This window comes from Papilio machaon, chromosome 15 (genome assembly GCF_912999745.1).
Source record: "Papilio machaon chromosome 15, ilPapMach1.1, whole genome shotgun sequence".
NCBI classification, from domain to species: domain Eukaryota; kingdom Metazoa; phylum Arthropoda; class Insecta; order Lepidoptera; family Papilionidae; genus Papilio; species Papilio machaon.
The window spans coordinates 6,427,678-6,447,596 of NC_060000.1; the positions used below are offsets into that span (position 1 = coordinate 6,427,678).

Consider the following 19,919-nt stretch of genomic DNA (forward strand, 5'->3'; position numbering starts at 1 on the left):
CACTCCCGTAATAGTCCTAAATTTTATTTTTAAAGTTTACCAAAGTTTAAGTGTAAGTAACGGTAAATTTTATATATGTTATTAATAGTCATTAATCTTATAATAACAATTATATTACTAACAAATAAAATACGTGAAAAGTGGTTTCTTAAACGATGAACAAACATATGTATATATAAACTTATCTTTGCAAGTGGATACGATAACCATATCCTTGCATCTGATCAAGACCTGAAATGTTGTTATGATTCTACAATATACTTTACTTTTTTACACCGGTTATTGTTTTGATTTTACAAATTCATCAAAACTCAAATAAATATATGTTGTATGCTATTTTCGACGTTTTACTAAAACAATTTAATATTCGAAATTAGTTCTAATATTTTATTCGAAATAAAATTCTGTAAGTCATTTCCATAGGAAGTGTTTTAGAACGCACACACATAATTAAATCATTAATAGTACTGACGTCTTCGCACATTATAGTTACAATTTTATCTGGGATAACAATAAAATGCTTTACAATTTGTTTCATTAATACATTATTTTTATTGACATTGTTTTATTTTGCGTTCAAATACATTATTGTAATGGATTTACACGTTGATACACATCTCTTAGGGAAAAACAAGATTTCTCCATCAATTAATTTGAAAGTAAGTTTACTTGAGCATTTGTAAAATAATAATCAAACTTTTATCTAGATTTAAAAAACGGTTATTTTTATAAAAATAGGAGACATGTTTTTTAAGCTGTCACTCACATCTTTTGAATATTGAACGCATCCGTACCCATAAGCGGATTATATTTCTTTACCAAACGTTTTACTATTGTTATTTAAAAAAAATTGTCCTGTAATATTGAAAATAAAACTTTTGCTTAATTATGCTTTTAAATCAATCATTAACAAAATAAAACAAGAGAAATTTATTTAAAATTACTGCACTTTTGAACGGCGTCATTTTGTAGTACCTGTGATTTCCGCTGGGGGACGTCGTTCTTTTGAATCAAATTGACGTCACGCAAGTGGTACCTACGCCATTTTGTGTCTGCTCAAGTCAGTATTTCTGGGCGCAGTGAAAATTACAAAATTCGCATGGTTTTGTGTACGTTAAAAAGTTAAAACCATTACCAATCTAAGTTAACGTCTCGTACGTTAATTTCACAGACTGAAAGTATGGAGGACAAGGCGTCATTAAAAGAATTAGATCAATGGATTGAACAACTAAATGAATGCAAGCAATTGACAGAAAATCAAGTGAAAACCCTATGCGATAAGGTAAGGAAGCTTTAGATTAACGTTTTATTTATGTCAATAGATTATTTTTCAATTTAGTTACAAGTATGTAATATCCGATAGGTTGATGTCTAGTTATGCCTATGTTGTGTGATTCATTATACCTACATAGTAGAGAATCGAGAATGCGTATGTAGTGGTTAGTAGTCGAAGCTGGTCGGTCTCACCGTAATCGTTACTCTTCGAGGGTAGAAGTGAGCTATTATGTGCCGGCGTCACATTGATGACTATATTCAATTATATTTAAAAATAAACAGTGATTTGATAATATTGTCCAATTTGAAATAATTAACCAACGGATATTTTTAGATTTGGTACTGAAATCAGTTAAATCAAAAAATACATCATAAATTATTATATTGAATACAGTTTTTATTTTAAATTGGACATAAACTGGAATAACCTTTTTGTCTTATTAACTCATCAAGCTTGATAAAACTATTATGACTCATACTTGTTAATGTTTTTGATAAAACATCAACTTTGTTTTTTTTTTCTATCAAGATGATTAGATTATTAGAAATATTTGAATTTCACATCATATTTTGGCTGTAAGTGATTTGTTTTAACCTGCACTGTAAGGTGTATTTGTACTAATTATTTTTGAGTAACAATAACAAATATTTGTTTAATCACTGATATAACAAATATTTGTTATTGTTATGTCAGTGACTAATCTTATTTTCAAAGAACCAATTAACTTGAGAGGGATATATCAGTTGAAAACTTGTAAAATTTAAACAATGTAATGTTGTGTGTCTGCTTTAAAAATATTTTGCAGTAATATATATGAAAAATGTTATCACTTTTTGCTATTTAAATGTTTAATCTTAATATAATATAAATGTGAAAGTTCAGATGGATGTATGGATGTTTGAAGGTATCTCTGGAATGGCACAACGGATCTTGATGAAATTTGTAGAACATAGTCTGGAAGAACTTATTGGTTACTTAACAAGTTTTTTTTTTTAATTCTGAGCGGATTGAGCTAGTGTCTTATAATAACATTATGACTATTTATTATGTTTGTTTATTTGAAAAAATAAAGTAAGGTTTGTTTAAGATTTGTTCATAATGTTCACATTTAGACCTGTATATTTGCTTTACAGACATGCAATTATTGAAGTAGAAACCATTGAGTTATACCTTGATTTTTAGCTTTTGTATTTTTAGAGATTATTAGTCAAGATCATCTTGAGCGAATTGCGCTAAAGTTACGAAAACCAAGTGTCAGATAGCTGTAGTGAGGCGACGTAAGCGTTGATATTTGACATGTCTAGTGCTGCGCTGATACACTGGCACAGTGTTGATTTTTGTCTCTAACAGTATGCTTATATGTTTAGTAGTAATGTGTAGCATAGTATGTATGGATATAATTGATACAACATAATTATAAACAAAGGTGGCACTAAAAGTACCCAAAATTGATGAACATGTATATAAGGGATATCCTTGATCTTTTCCCGTCTGGGTCAACGGCATGATTTATGTAGATTTTTTGTTTTGTTAAAAGTATGTAAATTTGTACTTGCCTTCATAATGTAAGTTACACTGAAGTGGTTTACATTGATTAGGTCAGTTCATGCACTGATAAATATGTAAATTTAGTATCAAAATACATGTAACACCAGTAATAGTAACTTAAATGGGTAATAGGAACTTAAATATTAAGTTAGCACTGAGTAGGTATACTTTAAGAATCCTGTGCACAAGAGTTGAGGAATTATAATGTTTCTTTTTAACCTAAAATATTATCAAGTTCTACTACAAAAAAGTTCTTACTTAATTTGCTATTTTATAACTACATAAAACAGTGATCAGAATACAATATGAGTTGAAGTATAAGTTTTTGAATTTCATAGTATTGTATTTGGCTGTGAAATTTGTCAAAAACAGTGTGTATAGAAAGCTAATTGCTACATAATCTTTAAAGTAAATTTTTGATAGTTGTGTACTTTTTGTGGCTATTCTATAATTTGAATTTACTACAAATAATTGATTACATTCATATCCACTTGAAGAGATAATATAAAAATAATAAAAATGAATTTGCAAGTATTTCAAAGTTTGGCAAAATGATGTTGAACATCTTTGATGCAGAGGAAACAAGTTGAACTGGTCACTAGATATTTATTGATTTAACTTGCGCCGGCGTCAAGGTCGCTGTAGTGTATACTGAACATTGACTTTTGAATACAAACATATTTCCAATTTCATAATTTTGCCTTTTCAAAAGATATGACTATCACAAAAGTTTTTTTTTAAATATCTATCTATTATATTAAGTATTAACTAACAAATTAGCCAAATACGTTAGATTTTGAATCCATTACCTGTAATATAAGGTAACAAAATAAGAATACTTTTTTAAAGTCATTTTTGTAATTAATCTATATATAAAAGAAAGTAGTGTTAGTTACACTATTTATAACTCAAGAACGGCTGAATCGATTTGACTGAAAATTAGTAGGTAGCTTAGAACCAGGAAACGGACATAGGATAATTTTTACCCCGTTTTCTATTTTTTATGCCGCGCGGACGGAGTCGCGGGTAAAAGCTAGTATGAAATATAAATGAAATTAAGTAATTCTACGTAAATTGGTGTTGTGAATTATTATTCTATCGATTTATCTAATCGATTATTTATAAATCGCTTATGTATACGGATAGTGCGGGCGAAAGTCTATGAATTTTTACATAGCAAGCGGGTTAAAAACCCCGCCTTGCGTAAGATCTGGGTGATTTTAAGATAGAATTCCGATGACCGTATTATTTCTTTAACCTCACCGGATTGTTTACATTTTACGCCTAATTTGTTAGTCTCTGATCGTACATTGTCCGTACTATTTTGTACATGTATATTTATTTATAATAATTTAGAAATGATCCAGTTTCGATGATTTTAATAATTTTTCATACGAGTATTTCAGCGGTGGAAATACGCTTTCATGAATAGGTTACAAAGTATCTTGAAAAGTTCATTGATGTCCCCCACCCCCTGTTTTTCTCACAGAGTTGCGTGTTGTTTCAACACTACGGATCATTGCAGCGAAATTATTTTGTTACACAAATGCATTTCTCCTCTTAAAGTGTTACATTTAAAAAGTACATTTGAATGAAAAAATTACGGTGTTATATTTTCATAATGAGAATAAACAAACGTAGTCATTTATTTTATTTATGCATTGCATATTACTTCTTTATTTTTTAAACTACAGTCAAAACCGTTTATAGCGATATCGTTTAGAACAACATACCGGTTAAATTGACCAAAATCAAAGGTCCTGGCTGAATGTTATATACATATCTTTCCTATTAATACCTGTCACCGGTTGTTACAACTATCGGTTTTTACGACTCAATATGAGTAGTCCCTTCGATGTCGTTATAACAGATTTTGACTGTATATGCATTGACCAGTAACTTTTTATTATCTGAAAACTTAATTTTTTTTCTCCATGTGTACTCTTTTTTTCACAACCGTCATAGTATTACGTTATCAAATGACAGACATATATACTATACTTATCTTACAGGATGTGTTTGCGCAAAACCGTCCTGAATACTTATAATAACAATTGCAATACAAAAGTGGTTAATTTATTTAACTAGCTGCTGACCGCGACTTCGTCAGTGCACAGCAATGAAATAGCCTAAGATACTACCGCACACATTTACCTTCCAGCAGAAGTCCGGTCAAAATCGGTCTAGCCGTTTCGGATATTACCTGAAACAAGCGTAGCAGATAGATAGACAGACAAAAATTTAAAAAATTGCTATTTCATCTCGTTCACGTTTTAATTTTCAATTCACATACAGACACTCCCAATGTTATTTAATAGTAGTATATTTAAGGGTCGGTAAGGCTTCTACAGTTCCTCTGGTGTTGCAGATGTCCATGGGTGTGGTTGATCACCTCGGTGTTCTCGATGCTCGTTAAGGGTACAGATTCCTCTCTTACAAAAAAAAATTAAACCTTTTATGCCCATCCCTCTGTTTGATAGGCGTTAATAGGCTCACCCAAAGTCAAATTTGACATCGTAAGCTAGGGTCTAAATCTGTTTTACCCAACCAAATACATAAGTTCTAAATAGAAAAAAGAATATAAATGGCAATTTTCATAGCTGTAAATGTAATGAAGTAAATTAGAAATGCAATTAGTAAGACTTCTCATTATATATATTAGTTTCGGAGCGCTTTTTGTCCACCATATTGCACGGCCATTTTTATTTCCATCGTTGTCTATGGAGTCTGCGAACGTGAAAGCGTTCACAGATGACAGTTGAATCCGTTCACTATTTTTGTTATGGTCATTGTTTTTTTTGTACCTGTTACCTCTACCTGCGGACGAGTTTATATTTTTTACAGACCTGTTTGTACGAAAGGGAAATTTTATGTTGTCTTGGGTTTATTAAAAATCTGTATTATGATATTAATCTTAATATAGATTTTTTTCTATATTGAACTGTAGTATGTTTTACTTACCGTGGGTTTCTGAAATGTAAATCTTCGTTTAAAATGTATTGTTATCTCTATTTTGTCAAAAACAGTGATGGCGATATGTTTTATTCCGAGATTTTAGTCTTAGAAACCTACGGTTACTACTTCTTTAGGTAACAAGTTTTCGTCTTGTACACTGAACAGCTGTAAATTTGTAGAGAAGTATAATATGTAATAGTTCATTGTTTTTATTAATCAATAATTCAGATCCTTTATGGTTATGTGTATAACGATTTTTCTACTTTTAAAATGGGCTTCTCATAAATTTCCTTTGTACTATCCAACTAAAACACATACGACGTATATCCTACCTAGGGTTTTCTACTTACACAGCTATTCATGTAGGACAATGGAAGAACGCGCTTACGCCATAACGATTCCTGGAAGGGTTGAAACCAGTTTCGAATTCTATTCCTGTCAGCTTGATCGAAGTGTACTTGCATACACGGAGGCACCACTTTGTGTCTTGTTTTATACTAAATGTAATTTTATATTTACTAATAATAAGACGATATTTGCAAATTTAGCCTGTCTAGACACTGTCGATTATCTCTGTTTTTAGCAGACTTCAAAAAGAATGAGGTTATCAATTCGACTGTATTTTTTTTTTTTTTGTAAATAAAATGTAAGGGTTGATCTTTGATTGTTTTGACAGTGGTAACCTACGTTTAATTATATTATCTTTTCCTACTTTTGATTGTAGGCCAAAGCACTGGATGATAAAACAAATGCTTGTTTATCAGTCGCGTTCGGCAACATTAATTAATGCTTGATAATGTGCACTTTATTGCATTAACACAAGGTTAATTATTGTCTGATTGTTTTTTATTTTTGTTCTTATTGTCTTTTCGGTTTCTAAATGCCTCTAATATATTTCCTGTTTTAAGTAAAATTCGTAGCACGATTTATATATTCTTATACAAAATTACATGACATTGACAAAGTCAAGTCGTTGCTAAGTTTCCTGAAAGCGAGGAAAATGTATTAAGATTGTAAGACATGTTGTCGATACTACACAAATGTGTAAAAGTTAAGGAGCAGAAAGTAGCTGGAATGATAATGTGTAATCAAAATGATTATTGCTCTCAGGTAGAAATGATTTTATTGTTTCTCAATATCTCATTTTTTTTAATATTGGAAGAATTGTGTTGTCTGTTATCTATCTCGGTTTACGAATAATTTATACAAAACACTGAATTTGTTCAAAAACATTTTACTGGTTTGCATTCGGTAGCTTAAGCAAGTTTTGCCTCTTTCGTGTTTTAGGTCAAGAGCGTTGCTATTTTTGTTATATTACTGTCTTAAATGTCCTAAAGTGTTGTACAATTGTCAATTATATTTTGTCACTTTAACTTAGTTAAGTATTTTTTTTTGTTTAATTTCAACTTATTACATTTTTACAAAACCAATGCACTAATTTCCTAATAATCTAGTTGAGGTTTTCGATACAATTTTACCAACATATTAATATTACTTGAAACCTCCTTGGCTGATAGTAGAAAAATTAATGAACATCTTGTCCTCGTCGGGAAATTTAAATCTCAATCCATATTGTCAATTTTGCAACTATTCATCGAAAAAATTTTTTCCAAAAAACTATATCGCCACATATTTGTCTAAATAAAATGTTAAATATAGCAAAATTGCCGAAAATATACAACGTTATTCGAAGAAGTTGATTTGAATGTATGTATTTTACGAATCGATGTATTAAACAATTGTGAAATGTGTACAGGCTAAATGTTAGCGAATGTTTAGCATTGAGGCGCCCCTCGCATCGCGGTTTACGTGCGTCACACACGTCAGCCGTTGTGTCTAGGCTAAATGCTTATATTACAATATTACGGCTTTACTCAAAGTTAGCTCCGCGGCACCCTGTGCCTTTCTGGAGGGAAGCCTTTATGGAGGGTCCAAGAAAATAGGTACTTTTCATAATTAATAAAACACTGAAATAAACCTAGAAATATAAATATTAGCATTTGATTATTCTAAGGTTCCGCCAAATACTCTCAAAAAAATTCGGTAGTTTGAGAACCACTGCCCTAATAAATTAGCCTTCATACTTCTTTATCCTAATTGGGTAGGCAGAGAAAATAATTACCACTCCATCTGGATTCCCATACCATCGCGTTTTATTATTTTCTATTAAATTGTATGTCAGATTGTCATATTCATTATATTTTTATAAAAACACTAGCTGTCGCCCGCGACTCCGTCCGCGCGCAGTTAAAAAAAAAAATGAAAAATAGATGTTGGCCAATTCTCAGACCTACTGAATATGCTCACAAAATTTCATGAGAATCGGTCAAGCCGTTTCGGAGGAGTACGGGAACGAAAACTGTGACACGAGAATTTTATATATTAAGATTTAAAACGTTATTTATGTCACTGAGTACTAACTTTTAACGTTGACTGTACATGCCGGAGCTACGAAACTGAAGTCACAAATAATATAAAGTACAGACGAATAGACAAAACATAACATTAATTAGTAGATAAAAGGACGCTTGGTCACTTTCGTTATTGTTTATATCAAGCTACATTGCAATGACATATCACGGCTTTATTATGACGTGAAAACTGTTAATAACAATTATGTTAGACTTATACATTCGCGACTAGATTAAGCACTTTTTATTACATAATACTTAAACGGTAAAAACACGATTTATAACTAAATTTATAAGGAATTATTCTACAAAATATATTTATGTTGCAACCGTTTAAAAGGTGAAAGAATTTATAATCAATATAAATAATTATAAAAGTTTATTGCATTCATTAGACGTTCATTTTCTACCTTTATCGTTAAAAATGTCATTTGCCTTACGATGCATAGCAACTAAAGTGTTAAATTATAGTTCTTAATGCAGAATTCTATTGCCGTGACACTTGTATTCATGCATGTTGTAGTCTGTTTTGTCAACAATAATAAAAGGAATTATAATGTGTAGTTATCAAGATATTCGATCTTAAGTGGGAAGTAAATTAAATTCCTCAACTATAGACTATAATCGTTAATACGGTGCCCGTCATGGGTTATAATGTCATTTCGCTGCTATTGCAAATGTTAGGACCGTGTTGCACGGTATCCTGTTGTGTGGGGAATATTTATAGGCTTAGGTGCTTTTCCTTTTATTGCACCGTCTGACCTGCTTCCCGTGCAGTTTGCCACGTTATATCATCTAATATTATCTTATATTAAGCAGATCCTGTTCATGTTAGCTTTTGTAATAGATCATTTGCTATTCTAAACCATAATTTAATGTGCATATATAATTTGGTAAAAATTAGATTAATGTTTCCTCCTATCAGATTAAAAGTATTGAGATTGAGTAACTTATAGAGACAAGACGGAGTATTTTGTCACTTATGCAGTCCTATTTTGTAGATTATAGAATTCTCATTAGATAGACTAATTCTACATTAAAGATCTCTTTTAGTACCATTAGACAGATTTGAGCACAGAGTATCTATAGTAGGATTCAGACAAAGCTAACAATGTTTAATTAATAAACACAGACAAAACGTGTGATCTCAATTTCGTGTCCGATCGTCATTTCGGTGGCAACGTAATTTTCTATTCTTTCCTGTCAACTGAAAACAATCGCTCACACATTCTAAACAATTGCCGGCGTCAGATTCAAACTCGGAAGCAAAACAATAGCCAGTGATTCGTTCGTGTTTCATTTCTATCAAACAGATGTAGTTTTTAAACCCTAGAACTAATCTACATTGACACTTGTATTAATATTACCGACAGTGGCGAAAGCCACTCAGGTCTCAGAAATGAGACCAAAATATCTATAAACCATTCCGTCATTCCTGACAAAAAAGAGATAAAAATATATTTTAGATTAGACGGAGATTTTGGTCCCAGAAATCCATGGTGATCTCTTAAGTTTTTTGTTCCATTACGTAATAACTGAACAGGCAACACATGCAGTAATTTCTGATAAAAGTTCACGTAGCTAATAGACATATTCGCATCCCATATTTCTCTTAAGATGCTAAGAATGTGTTTACATTTGTATGTGAATGTAATTGATATTGATTTCCGTCATAATAAAACATAGAAATAGAAACTTGGAGTACTAGGAATATAGATGAAATATAAATCTGTAAATATCTGGAACAGTGCATAGGCTACCCGACACTTTCTTTTAATTCCACACGAACGAAGTCCCAGGTGTAACATATTTCATGATTGTAATTTTTTTTAATTAAACGGCCATCTACCGACGGCTGAAGTAGTCAGGTCTGAAGCCGAATCTTACTAAACCCTTCGTCATTTTTTACAGGCGAAAGAGATCTTAACGAAGGAGTCAAATGTGCAAGAAGTAAAATGCCCAGTGACTGTATGCGGCGACGTGCACGGCCAGTTCCACGATCTGATGGAGCTGTTCCGCATCGGCGGCCGCTCGCCAGACACCAACTACCTGTTCATGGGTGATTATGTGGATCGCGGCTACTACAGCGTCGAGACCGTCACATTGCTCGTCGCCCTCAAGGTGAGTTATACTTTTATACCTCAGGCTCAGAACGCAACTCACAACAAAATTTTAGGTATCGGTGGGACTTAAAAAAGCTGTAAGGGCAGATGCTTGCGCACGCTTTTTCCACCCGTAGTTGGTCCATATCGCACAATCCTGCGCACATTTTGACTTATCCGAAGTAAAAAGATGCATCTCTATCTTATTTTGAGGGAGTTAATATGTACCTCTATTCATCGGATGGTTTTATATGAGCTCACATGTTACCAATAAGTTTGAATCGTGTAATATAGAAGAGACTGGCTGTAGATTTTTTTAACAGTACTGTTAATTGTTGAGTGTACGTGAGGTCGGAGCGTTCGCTTATCACTATCAATGATAAAGTTTGGTCACTGTTTACACCGGCTTATCAGTCAGTTTACTTAAACAAATGAGTCGCGTTATCACTGCCGCGCTATAACGCTTGTACAAGAAATAGGGTAAACGTTCATATAGCGAAGAGTTTGTAAAATTATTTAAAAGTAAAAAAAATATAGTTTATACGACTCAGTGAAATATTTGTCTTACATCTTTAACTTGTTTATCTACATCCGTTATTAGGTGACAATTTGATTTGCACAATTTATTAGTACTTTAAATGTCACGAATGTTTGTAATTACCCACGTGCACGTTTACATGTCGTCAAATGTAAAAAAAACTATTTAAATTTTTTATTTACCGTTTGAATTATTAATACGCCGGTGTTTTATGACAATGTAGGACAATTATTGTCTGTTGCTAGCACTAGTCAAATAACTGTACGTTGTAGTAAGAAACGCAAACACTAGAGCTAAAATATTGTCATAGACCAGGGATAGCGAACCTTTACCAATGAACGTGCCATTTTTCTAAAGAAAGTTTAATGAGGTTTATTATAGATCATCAAATAATTGACTTTGTGATTATTAGATCGTATTATCTTAGTATAGGGTGCACTCGCGTTTGTTTGTCCCATAGTACCTACTTCAAACTTTTTCCTAGCGTATAGTTTTCTGATTAGTGAAGTGCGCAAAATATTTTATAGTGTGCCATCGGTTCGTCATCCCGGTCATAGACATTTAATATAACATTTTTCAGTGGTTAGTACTATATAAAAACTCGGGGTTGACCAATCCTGTATTTGAATTTTTTCGTCTACTTTTTTTTTTAATATTTGTTCAACTGGTTGTTTACAGTGTTCTGTATTTAAAGTTATAATGCACGCTAAACTAACAACGCACTATAGAACCTGCTAACAATGTTACAAACAGTTCATTGCCATTTGTGGGAGTAATATTATTACCGTTTTGAACCTATTTTTGTATTGTATTTGCAATCTGTCATGACTCTCAATAATAAGATTTTAGATCAGGCCCCTTAGACACTGAGCAAAAAGGTTTTATGAAAAATTAAATAATTTCATGAAAAAGAAAATTTGATACAACATTGTTATATTTATGAGGATTGTGCTAAGACGTATTTCTTGTCGTACTCGCAGCATAAAAGTAATGTCAATAACCCTTGCATTTAACCGTATGAGTTGACAACTCGGTTGTTATGTACAAGTCAATGTTCTCACAATGTGACTGGCATATGATGTTTAAAATTGATAATTTTTTTAACAATATAAAATGCATTAAGATTGTTTAATTGTAATTCTATTGTACTATATTAATGACATGATCGATATAATGAATAAAAATATAATTAATCACCGCTGCAAGTAAACCAACATGTTTTGACTGAATTAGTGAAATTATTGATGAAACAAGGTACTCGCGTCACACTCAAAGTAATTAATTATTATAACCACCCCCCTTAGAAGACTTTGTGCGGCAGAAAAATGTCTTAAATAATCACATTGTCACAAGACGTAGACCAATGTCATTATCAACTTAATTAAGTATTGTTCTATAGTATTTCTGGTAATGTGCTTAATATACACCTTAAAATATATGTTTCGTTTCCAGGTCAGATATCGTGAGAGAATAACAATTTTGCGCGGCAACCACGAATCGCGTCAGATCACTCAAGTATACGGCTTCTATGACGAGTGCCTGCGCAAATACGGCAACGCGTCCGTATGGAAACATTTCACCGACTTGTTCGACTTCCTGCCGCTGACGGCGCTGGTGGACGGCCAGATCTTCTGTCTGCACGGCGGTCTCAGCCCCTCCATCGACACCCTTGACCACATCCGAGCGCTCGACCGCGTCCAGGAGGTGCCCCACGAGGGACCCATGTGCGACCTTCTCTGGAGCGATCCCGATGATAGGTGAGTTCGTTTACTAATAAAACTCTAAGAAATATTAACCACCGTTCTCTAATAAGCGAGTCCTTAGTGTATATGAGTACGAGAAATCTGTACTGACATACTATTTATCATTAAATAATTCATTTGGCAGAAGAGGGGACGCATAGGAAGGAGAAATATTCTCTTTCTTCTCAATTGATTAAAGATAGGCAACGCATCTGCATTTGCGCATGTCTATGGACAACGGTAGCTTCGCTTTTTCGACGAATCCAGATAGCCGTTTGCTCCTTTGCTACCTTTTGATATAAAAAATAATTCTACATATGGCGATAACCCATAATGTTAATTTAAAGCATAGAGAAAACCAATCTACCATAAACTGCGTGCACTTTTCATTTGGTCATTTGCAACAGGTTAGAGACGAATTATTTTGATCACTTCCCACACTTATATCGTATGTTATGGAGCAAATAGTTATTGCATGGTTATCACGTGATAGTTTGTATTCTCAAGCGATATTACAAAAAAAAAATCACCCACACATGTTGTCTAACATTGATATTTCCTTGTTTGTAATGGTAATAAATCTGCAAGCCATTTAAAGTGTTTGTTAATGAAGATATATTGGTCTCTCTTAAATGTTGTAAGACATGTTTATTGTGTAGTTGAAGGGAGACAAAGTAATCATTGAAATTTTGAAATATCGACTTCGTTCGCGCGGAATTAAAGAATTTAATAATTAAGCCAATGTGTTCTTCCTGACTATGGTTTACCGCTGTAGAAAATTTCATCGAGATCCATATAACCGTTGTACAGATACCTTCTAGCATACATCCATCCATCTTAACATTCGCATTTATATTAGTAAGATTGTTAAACTAAAACATCAAGGCGTAAATACAAAAATAAGTTTTTTTTTTTAATTAATGTTGACGTACAATGTTCTTGTACAATGCACGTGTTACAAAATTTGAAAGATGGTGTATTTTTTATACGTGAATAAAAAAGGAAGTCTGTACTTTATTTTAATGGTTGAATGTATTCTATAACATTCATTTGTACGTTGAAGTAGAAACAAATTGCCTTAAGTGAAATATATAAAACAGCAAGCAATAAAGTTTTCATCGTGATCTATGTTTTAAAGTGATCTCGAAGTGTGATATAAATAGTTGCAATAGAAAAAGTTGGTTTAAATATATTATTTAGAATAATAAACTAAAAAATAAACTTATCGTAAGGTTGACATTCCTAGGTTGATCTGAAAGTCAGCCTATATAAATATTTTACATTATAACTTTATTTAATAACTACCTGTCGTCCGCGACTCCGTCCGCGCGGAATTAAAAAACGTAATAAGTAACCTATGTGTTCTTCCGAAGTATGTTCTACACCTATGCCAAATTTCATCTACATCCGTTGACCCGTTCTAGAGATACCTTCAAACAAACATCCATCCATTCTTCCATTCGTGTATTCATTCGTTCACATTTATAAAATTAGTATAATAAATGTATTTTTCGAACGCACTGTTTATATAAGAATGTTATAGAACCGTTGTTCTATAAAATAACGTAAAACCTGTAAAAATAACGAAAAATGTCAAATTCAACATCCACCTTTCAGGCTTAAAAAGAACTTGACCGTATGGTTGATGATTTCAGGGCTCACTTAATATTTACATACTTAGGGAACTTGTAATATAAAAATTTATACAACCAGTACTTGTTTGCAAGCTAATAACGTTTGTATTGAACAGTACATTATTGTAATGAGGAGTATTCAAATTATATGTTCAAGGTGAAAACCTTGAAGCAATGAGTGTACTACATTGATTACAAACCATTTAAAGATGGATCGTTTCTAATACACAAAGTCATCAATACTATTTGTGACGTATTTAAAATGTAAATTATATTTTATTAAAAACTAACTTTAACCCGCGACTCCGTCCGCGCGGAATAAAAAATGCACACATGATATAAAAGTTCCTATGTCCGTCTCCTAGTTCTGAGCTAACCTCCCCATCAATTTTCAGCTAAATCAGTTCGACCGATCTTGAGTTATAAATAGTGTAACTAACACGACTTTCTTTTATATATATAGACTAGTTGTAGGATTTAAAAAAAAAACTTGATAAGTAGCCTATGTGTTCTTCCAGACTATTACATCTATGCCAAATTTCATCAAGATCTGTTAAGTCATTCCGGAAATACCTTGTAACAAACATCCATCCATCTAAACTTTCGCATTTATATTAGTAAGATATGATATAAAATGGCAAAATTGCGTTTTTTTCGAATGAAATAGCGTTTGTGAATCCTTGAGTTGAAACTCGGTTTCGAGTCCTTGACATGATTTGAGTGGTTAGTTTACTTGAGCATTTGTTTCTTTCGGCATAGATTGTATACAAAGTTTACACTGTATACATAAGTGTTGTGTCGACTCGTTATTATAATAGGGTAACATCTCTAGTTTTTGCCCTCCTAAAACTGTTACTTAAAGAATAAATTAAAAAACTACTGGGATAATTTTAAAATATCTTGTTCTATTTAATATTGTTATATGCATGGTTGTACTGTGTGTTGTAGAGGCGGATGGGGCATATCTCCGCGTGGCGCTGGCTACACTTTCGGGCAGGACATCTCGGAGACGTTCAATCACAGCAACGGACTGACGCTGGTGTCTCGCGCTCACCAGCTCGTCATGGAGGGCTACAACTGGTGCCACGACAGGAACGTCGTCACCATATTCTCAGCGCCCAATTACTGCTACAGGTACCCTACACTACTCCACCCCCTTTTCTATTCTTAAGTTTAGTTTAAGAACAAGAAACCTATTGAAGAGACATCTCTGTAAATTTATTTCGATGTATTAATGTTTCATGAAATTAACTCAAGGTAAGGTCAATGTTTTTGTTGGATTTTGTTTCCTCTCCATTTTTTCACTGAATAATATCCTAATTAGTTGTAAAATTACTTAATTTAATTGTTAACATAATTATTTGTTTCAGATGTGGTAACCAAGCGGCCATTATGGAATTGGATGATGCGCTTAAGTATTCATTGTAAGTATTATTTATATGATTGTTTATTTTATATAAAAAAAAAAATGTAACCACTTGGAATGATTATCAGCGCAAAGTGATGACACAAAGAAATCGATTAATTTCAATCGATATCTTACCAAGGTGACTTTAGTCCCATATGGATATTTAGAATTATGACCTCTAATGATATTGTTTATATAATTAAATATCGTTTAATGTTCAGTATTGATATATCTGTTTGTCTGTTTGTCTGCAGCCTGCAGTTCGACCCGGCTCCGCGGCGTGGTGAGCCGCATGTGACGCGGCGGACGCCCGATTACTTCATGTAGGCAGCGCGCTCATACACCGCACACACACACAGTGTGAGTACACAATACAAGATATACACTATAACTACATAAAATACTCAATCGTTTAGCTCTCTATCATGATGTAGAGCATTTGAATGAGTGAAACAGAATATGGTGGTAATAGAGTTTTTTTTTTATATTACAATGTGGTAAATAAGCAAGCGGCCATATGAATTCGCTGAAATGGTGAAGCGACCGCCACCCGTAGACATTCGCAATTGCAGATGTGTTGCCTACCTTCAATCGAGGAAGGAGTTGCACAAAAAGAGAATATTTAACCTTCCTATGCATCTCCTCCATCAAATCCAATGCCCCTTACCATCCTTTCCTTATAAGAAAAGGGTGGGTAGGGAAAGAGCACTAAAATTAGGCCTCCAGCACCACACCCATCAGACTGTACCACTGTTGAGGGTGCGAATTTAGTATGAAAATGCTTATTCATACTTGATTAACAATTTAATTAATAGTGTTTGTGTTGTTTACAGCGGTGGCGCAATCATAGGCGAGCGTGAGAGGCGGGGCTCGAGTACGGGCGGGGCGCTCCGCCGTCCGCTTGCTGCTCCGCCTCCGCCTCCGCCCCGCTTGTACCGTGGCCCCGCCCTCGCCTGATCAAGCTCCGCCCTTTCCGAACCCCGCCCCACATAGCACTTTTTTATTCTAATGATAATGTAGTTTAACGTATTTCATGAATTAAAAATTTAACTGGTCGCTCGCCTCGCTAGTTAAATCATTGAAGTTGCTTTAATAATGTCCTTCGCTGACATGCATTCCGTATCCTTCATTTTAATTTTTTTAACTTCGAAATACAGCTTGTGTCTGTTCTTGTCACTTTAAAGACGTATGTCGAATTATTTGAAAGCAATAATTTTTAATACCCAATTTTTTTTCTTTTAATTAATAAAGTAAATTGCAATGCTATTATTATTTTCAAATTTCATTTGTGAAGTTCTGTTAAATGATATATTGTTAAATAAATCTTACTTTGAGATTAAATCATTAGTTGATTTAGTACAACGGGGTGTGTTGAGGCGGGGGCGGGGGCGGGGGCCGCAGTGGGCGGGGCATGTTTCTGGGGCGGGGTTTTCTTGCCCGTAGCCTAAGCTCAGATTATGCTGGTATGTTCATTGCGCGACTCCGACAGTGCGACACAAAAGTTTTTTCAAAATATAAAATATGTTAATAACTTATGTATCAAAGACACTAAAGACCTCATTAAACGGCGTACATTTGCTAAAAACGTTGGTTTTATTTAATTACTCCGTTGAATGGACATACCACTATAATAATGGTGGATGGGCTTCGTGCGTCGCTTCCTTAAGGAATATTTTATATATAAAATGTAGATCAAAATTGCTATAGTCAGTTAGTATATTTATAATGAATCCAGTTTGAATATCCCAGTTTTATTGCAACCGACTTTCTACAACATTGAGCATATATGAAGAGCTTGCATTATTTATATGCACATTTAAAATTCAGATATAAGATGGACGACATTTTTTTTCTAACTTGTAAAGTTTGCTCTATTAGATTATTTTTGGATAAAAAAATGGTAAAAAAAATTATTGAATTTATTTAAAAAATATGACTGAATGGTCTTAGAAATTTTTTTTTAGCCAAGCAAAAAATTTTTTTCCTCAGTTTTATTAATAAAATAAAGTCAACAACTCTTCGTATATGTTCCTTGATTTAGAATTATTTTTAATTGAGGTCCAAAGTATGATGTGACGTCATCACTCCATACTTTGTATAGAACAATAGCCCGCATTTAGTTTTGTAACAGAATGGCTTGAACTATAGACTTAGGGCGGACATACACGGACTGATACAAGTAGCCGGTATGAAACTTTGATCGGTGTTGGACTATCAACAGTTTAAAGTACACGAAGTCCATACACGAAGTTGGCTGTCAGTACTACTCGAAGTAGTCCGTGTATGGCAGCTTTTATTGGAAAAATATTTGAGAATCTTTTATTTCGCATTGATTACGCCATTCTGCTACAAAATATTAATTTTAGCATTTCGAGATTTTTTTTTTGTAATTCTAAACTCTCCTTTTCCTTGTGCCACAACAGTACCTGTGTAACATGGAATTAAGTTCACAAGATTGGAGCTTTTAGGTTTTTTATATATATATATATTTCATTATAATTATTTTTTAGTTTCATTTTATGTAAATACCTTTAAAATTAACAAGGCATATTAAATTTTTTTTTTGTTACTATTTGGTTTTAAGTATGGATTATTTTTCTTCCTAAATTATATGCAATAGCTACAAACATATAATATAATGTTTGGAACTTAATTTTGAATACATTAATTAGCCCTAAAATTAAAAAAAAAATGTTGAAAATTCATTTCGTCGTTAAATCTATTTAAAAATTTAATGGATGGTTGATTAACTTTTACAATAAATAAATTAGTTAAATAATTTGTTTAATTGCTTTAAAAATTAAAGTAACAACGTTATTTATAAATCTCTAATGTATTTATTATGTTCAGTTTATTATCTGAGAAATAATGCTTGTTGGTTACTAACATTGCAAGTTACGTACAAATGGGCTTTTTAATGTATTTAAATATAAAATTTAATTAAAAACATATAATTTTTTTACACGAATAGAGACAGAGACGGGTTTCTAAAGGATTGAAATCATTTAGTAATTTACAACAGCTAACAAATATAAAAAAAAAAACTGACAAAACATCATCAATATATCCCAAACTAGAGGTTTTTCATTTTTCAGTGTTAATTTAAAAATAGTTACAGGCTTATTCGGGATTTTACATTTCCAATGCACTTCGATGAATATAACAAAAAAAACGTGTGGATTTTGAATACAAAGACTTCCCACCAATGACATCTGAAGCCACACGTATTGATTTAAGTATTAAATAAGTTATAGGTAAAAAATAAAAAAAAAACGAAAAAAATTACAAAAAAAATAAATATTGTATGACACAGAGCTTCAGTTGTGTGAAAGTTGTAAAGTGATGCATCGTATTTGATTTATTGCTTTGGCTGATGTATTTTCACTCGGTTGAAGCTCGCGTGTGTAAATTAAGGCTTTCCCGGTTATTTGCTTAGGTTATTCAAACATTCAAAAGTATGGAATACAAAGGAGCATGTTTTTTTTAATTGAACGAGTGTTGTGTGACATACGAAGTTGCGTGTCATTGAAACAGCTGTGCACAGTAATGGCGATAAGAAATCTGAAGATAACCGATAAATTGATTACAAATAAAATTATTCTTACAACTGTACTATGCCCGTTGATAGGTATTAGATAATAAATAAAATTAATTATAAATACTTGTTTTATTTCGCCTTTATAAACAGAATCACCTGTATCCTTAAGTGTGAATGACAATTTATACTCACCATATTGTGACCGAGTGATTGTTTGGGCTTCTGAGGCGAAAATCCTCGTTTAAAACAAATCTTTTTTGTCAAAAAGATCTCAGAAACTCACGATAAGAACCGAATTAGCTATTTCTGTCGTATGTACGACTTATCATTGCAACGTAATATAAAAATTCTTTGATGCTAATAACTTTGTTCAAAGGAGACTGCATAAATAAAAGAGCAAAATACTTAAAAATATATATTTTTTATTTGAATAAATACAAACAGCACACCTGTATCAATGCCTGTATCAAATGAGGGTTTCTGCCGCCGAAACACATCTACCAAATTCCAATCAAAAACCATTAAAAAAAAAACTTGAGAGGTGTCAAGGGACACCCGGATGGAACGAAATTCCTTTCGATTAATTAGTGAAGGAACCAATGTTTATTCTATGAATAAAAAACTTAAGTCTTCACAAGAAGTACATTTTATTTCTATGAATTTTCGTTATATATTGTCACGTCGTTGCCATGGTGAAGTAGCGCTCATTCGTCGTTAACATACGTTATAGCAAAAAGTGTCGTGACAACTTTTCGTAAGAATTTTTT

The 19,919-nt window shown here is 32.7% G+C and overlaps 1 protein-coding gene across 1 annotated transcript; it reads left to right on the forward strand.

Moving 5' to 3' along the window:
- Window positions 1-991: 991 nt before the first annotated feature.
- Window positions 992-16,856, forward strand: LOC106710258 (serine/threonine-protein phosphatase 2A catalytic subunit beta isoform). Its single transcript, XM_014502269.2, has 7 exons — window positions 992-1,282; window positions 10,102-10,311; window positions 12,283-12,587; window positions 15,155-15,340; window positions 15,577-15,630; window positions 15,869-15,974; window positions 16,448-16,856. The coding sequence occupies exons 1-6, from the start codon at window positions 1,181-1,183 to the stop codon at window positions 15,939-15,941; spliced, it is 930 nt and encodes a 309-aa protein (XP_014357755.1). The 5' UTR covers window positions 992-1,180; the 3' UTR covers window positions 15,942-15,974; window positions 16,448-16,856.
- The last annotated feature ends 3,063 nt before the right edge of the window (window positions 16,857-19,919 follow it).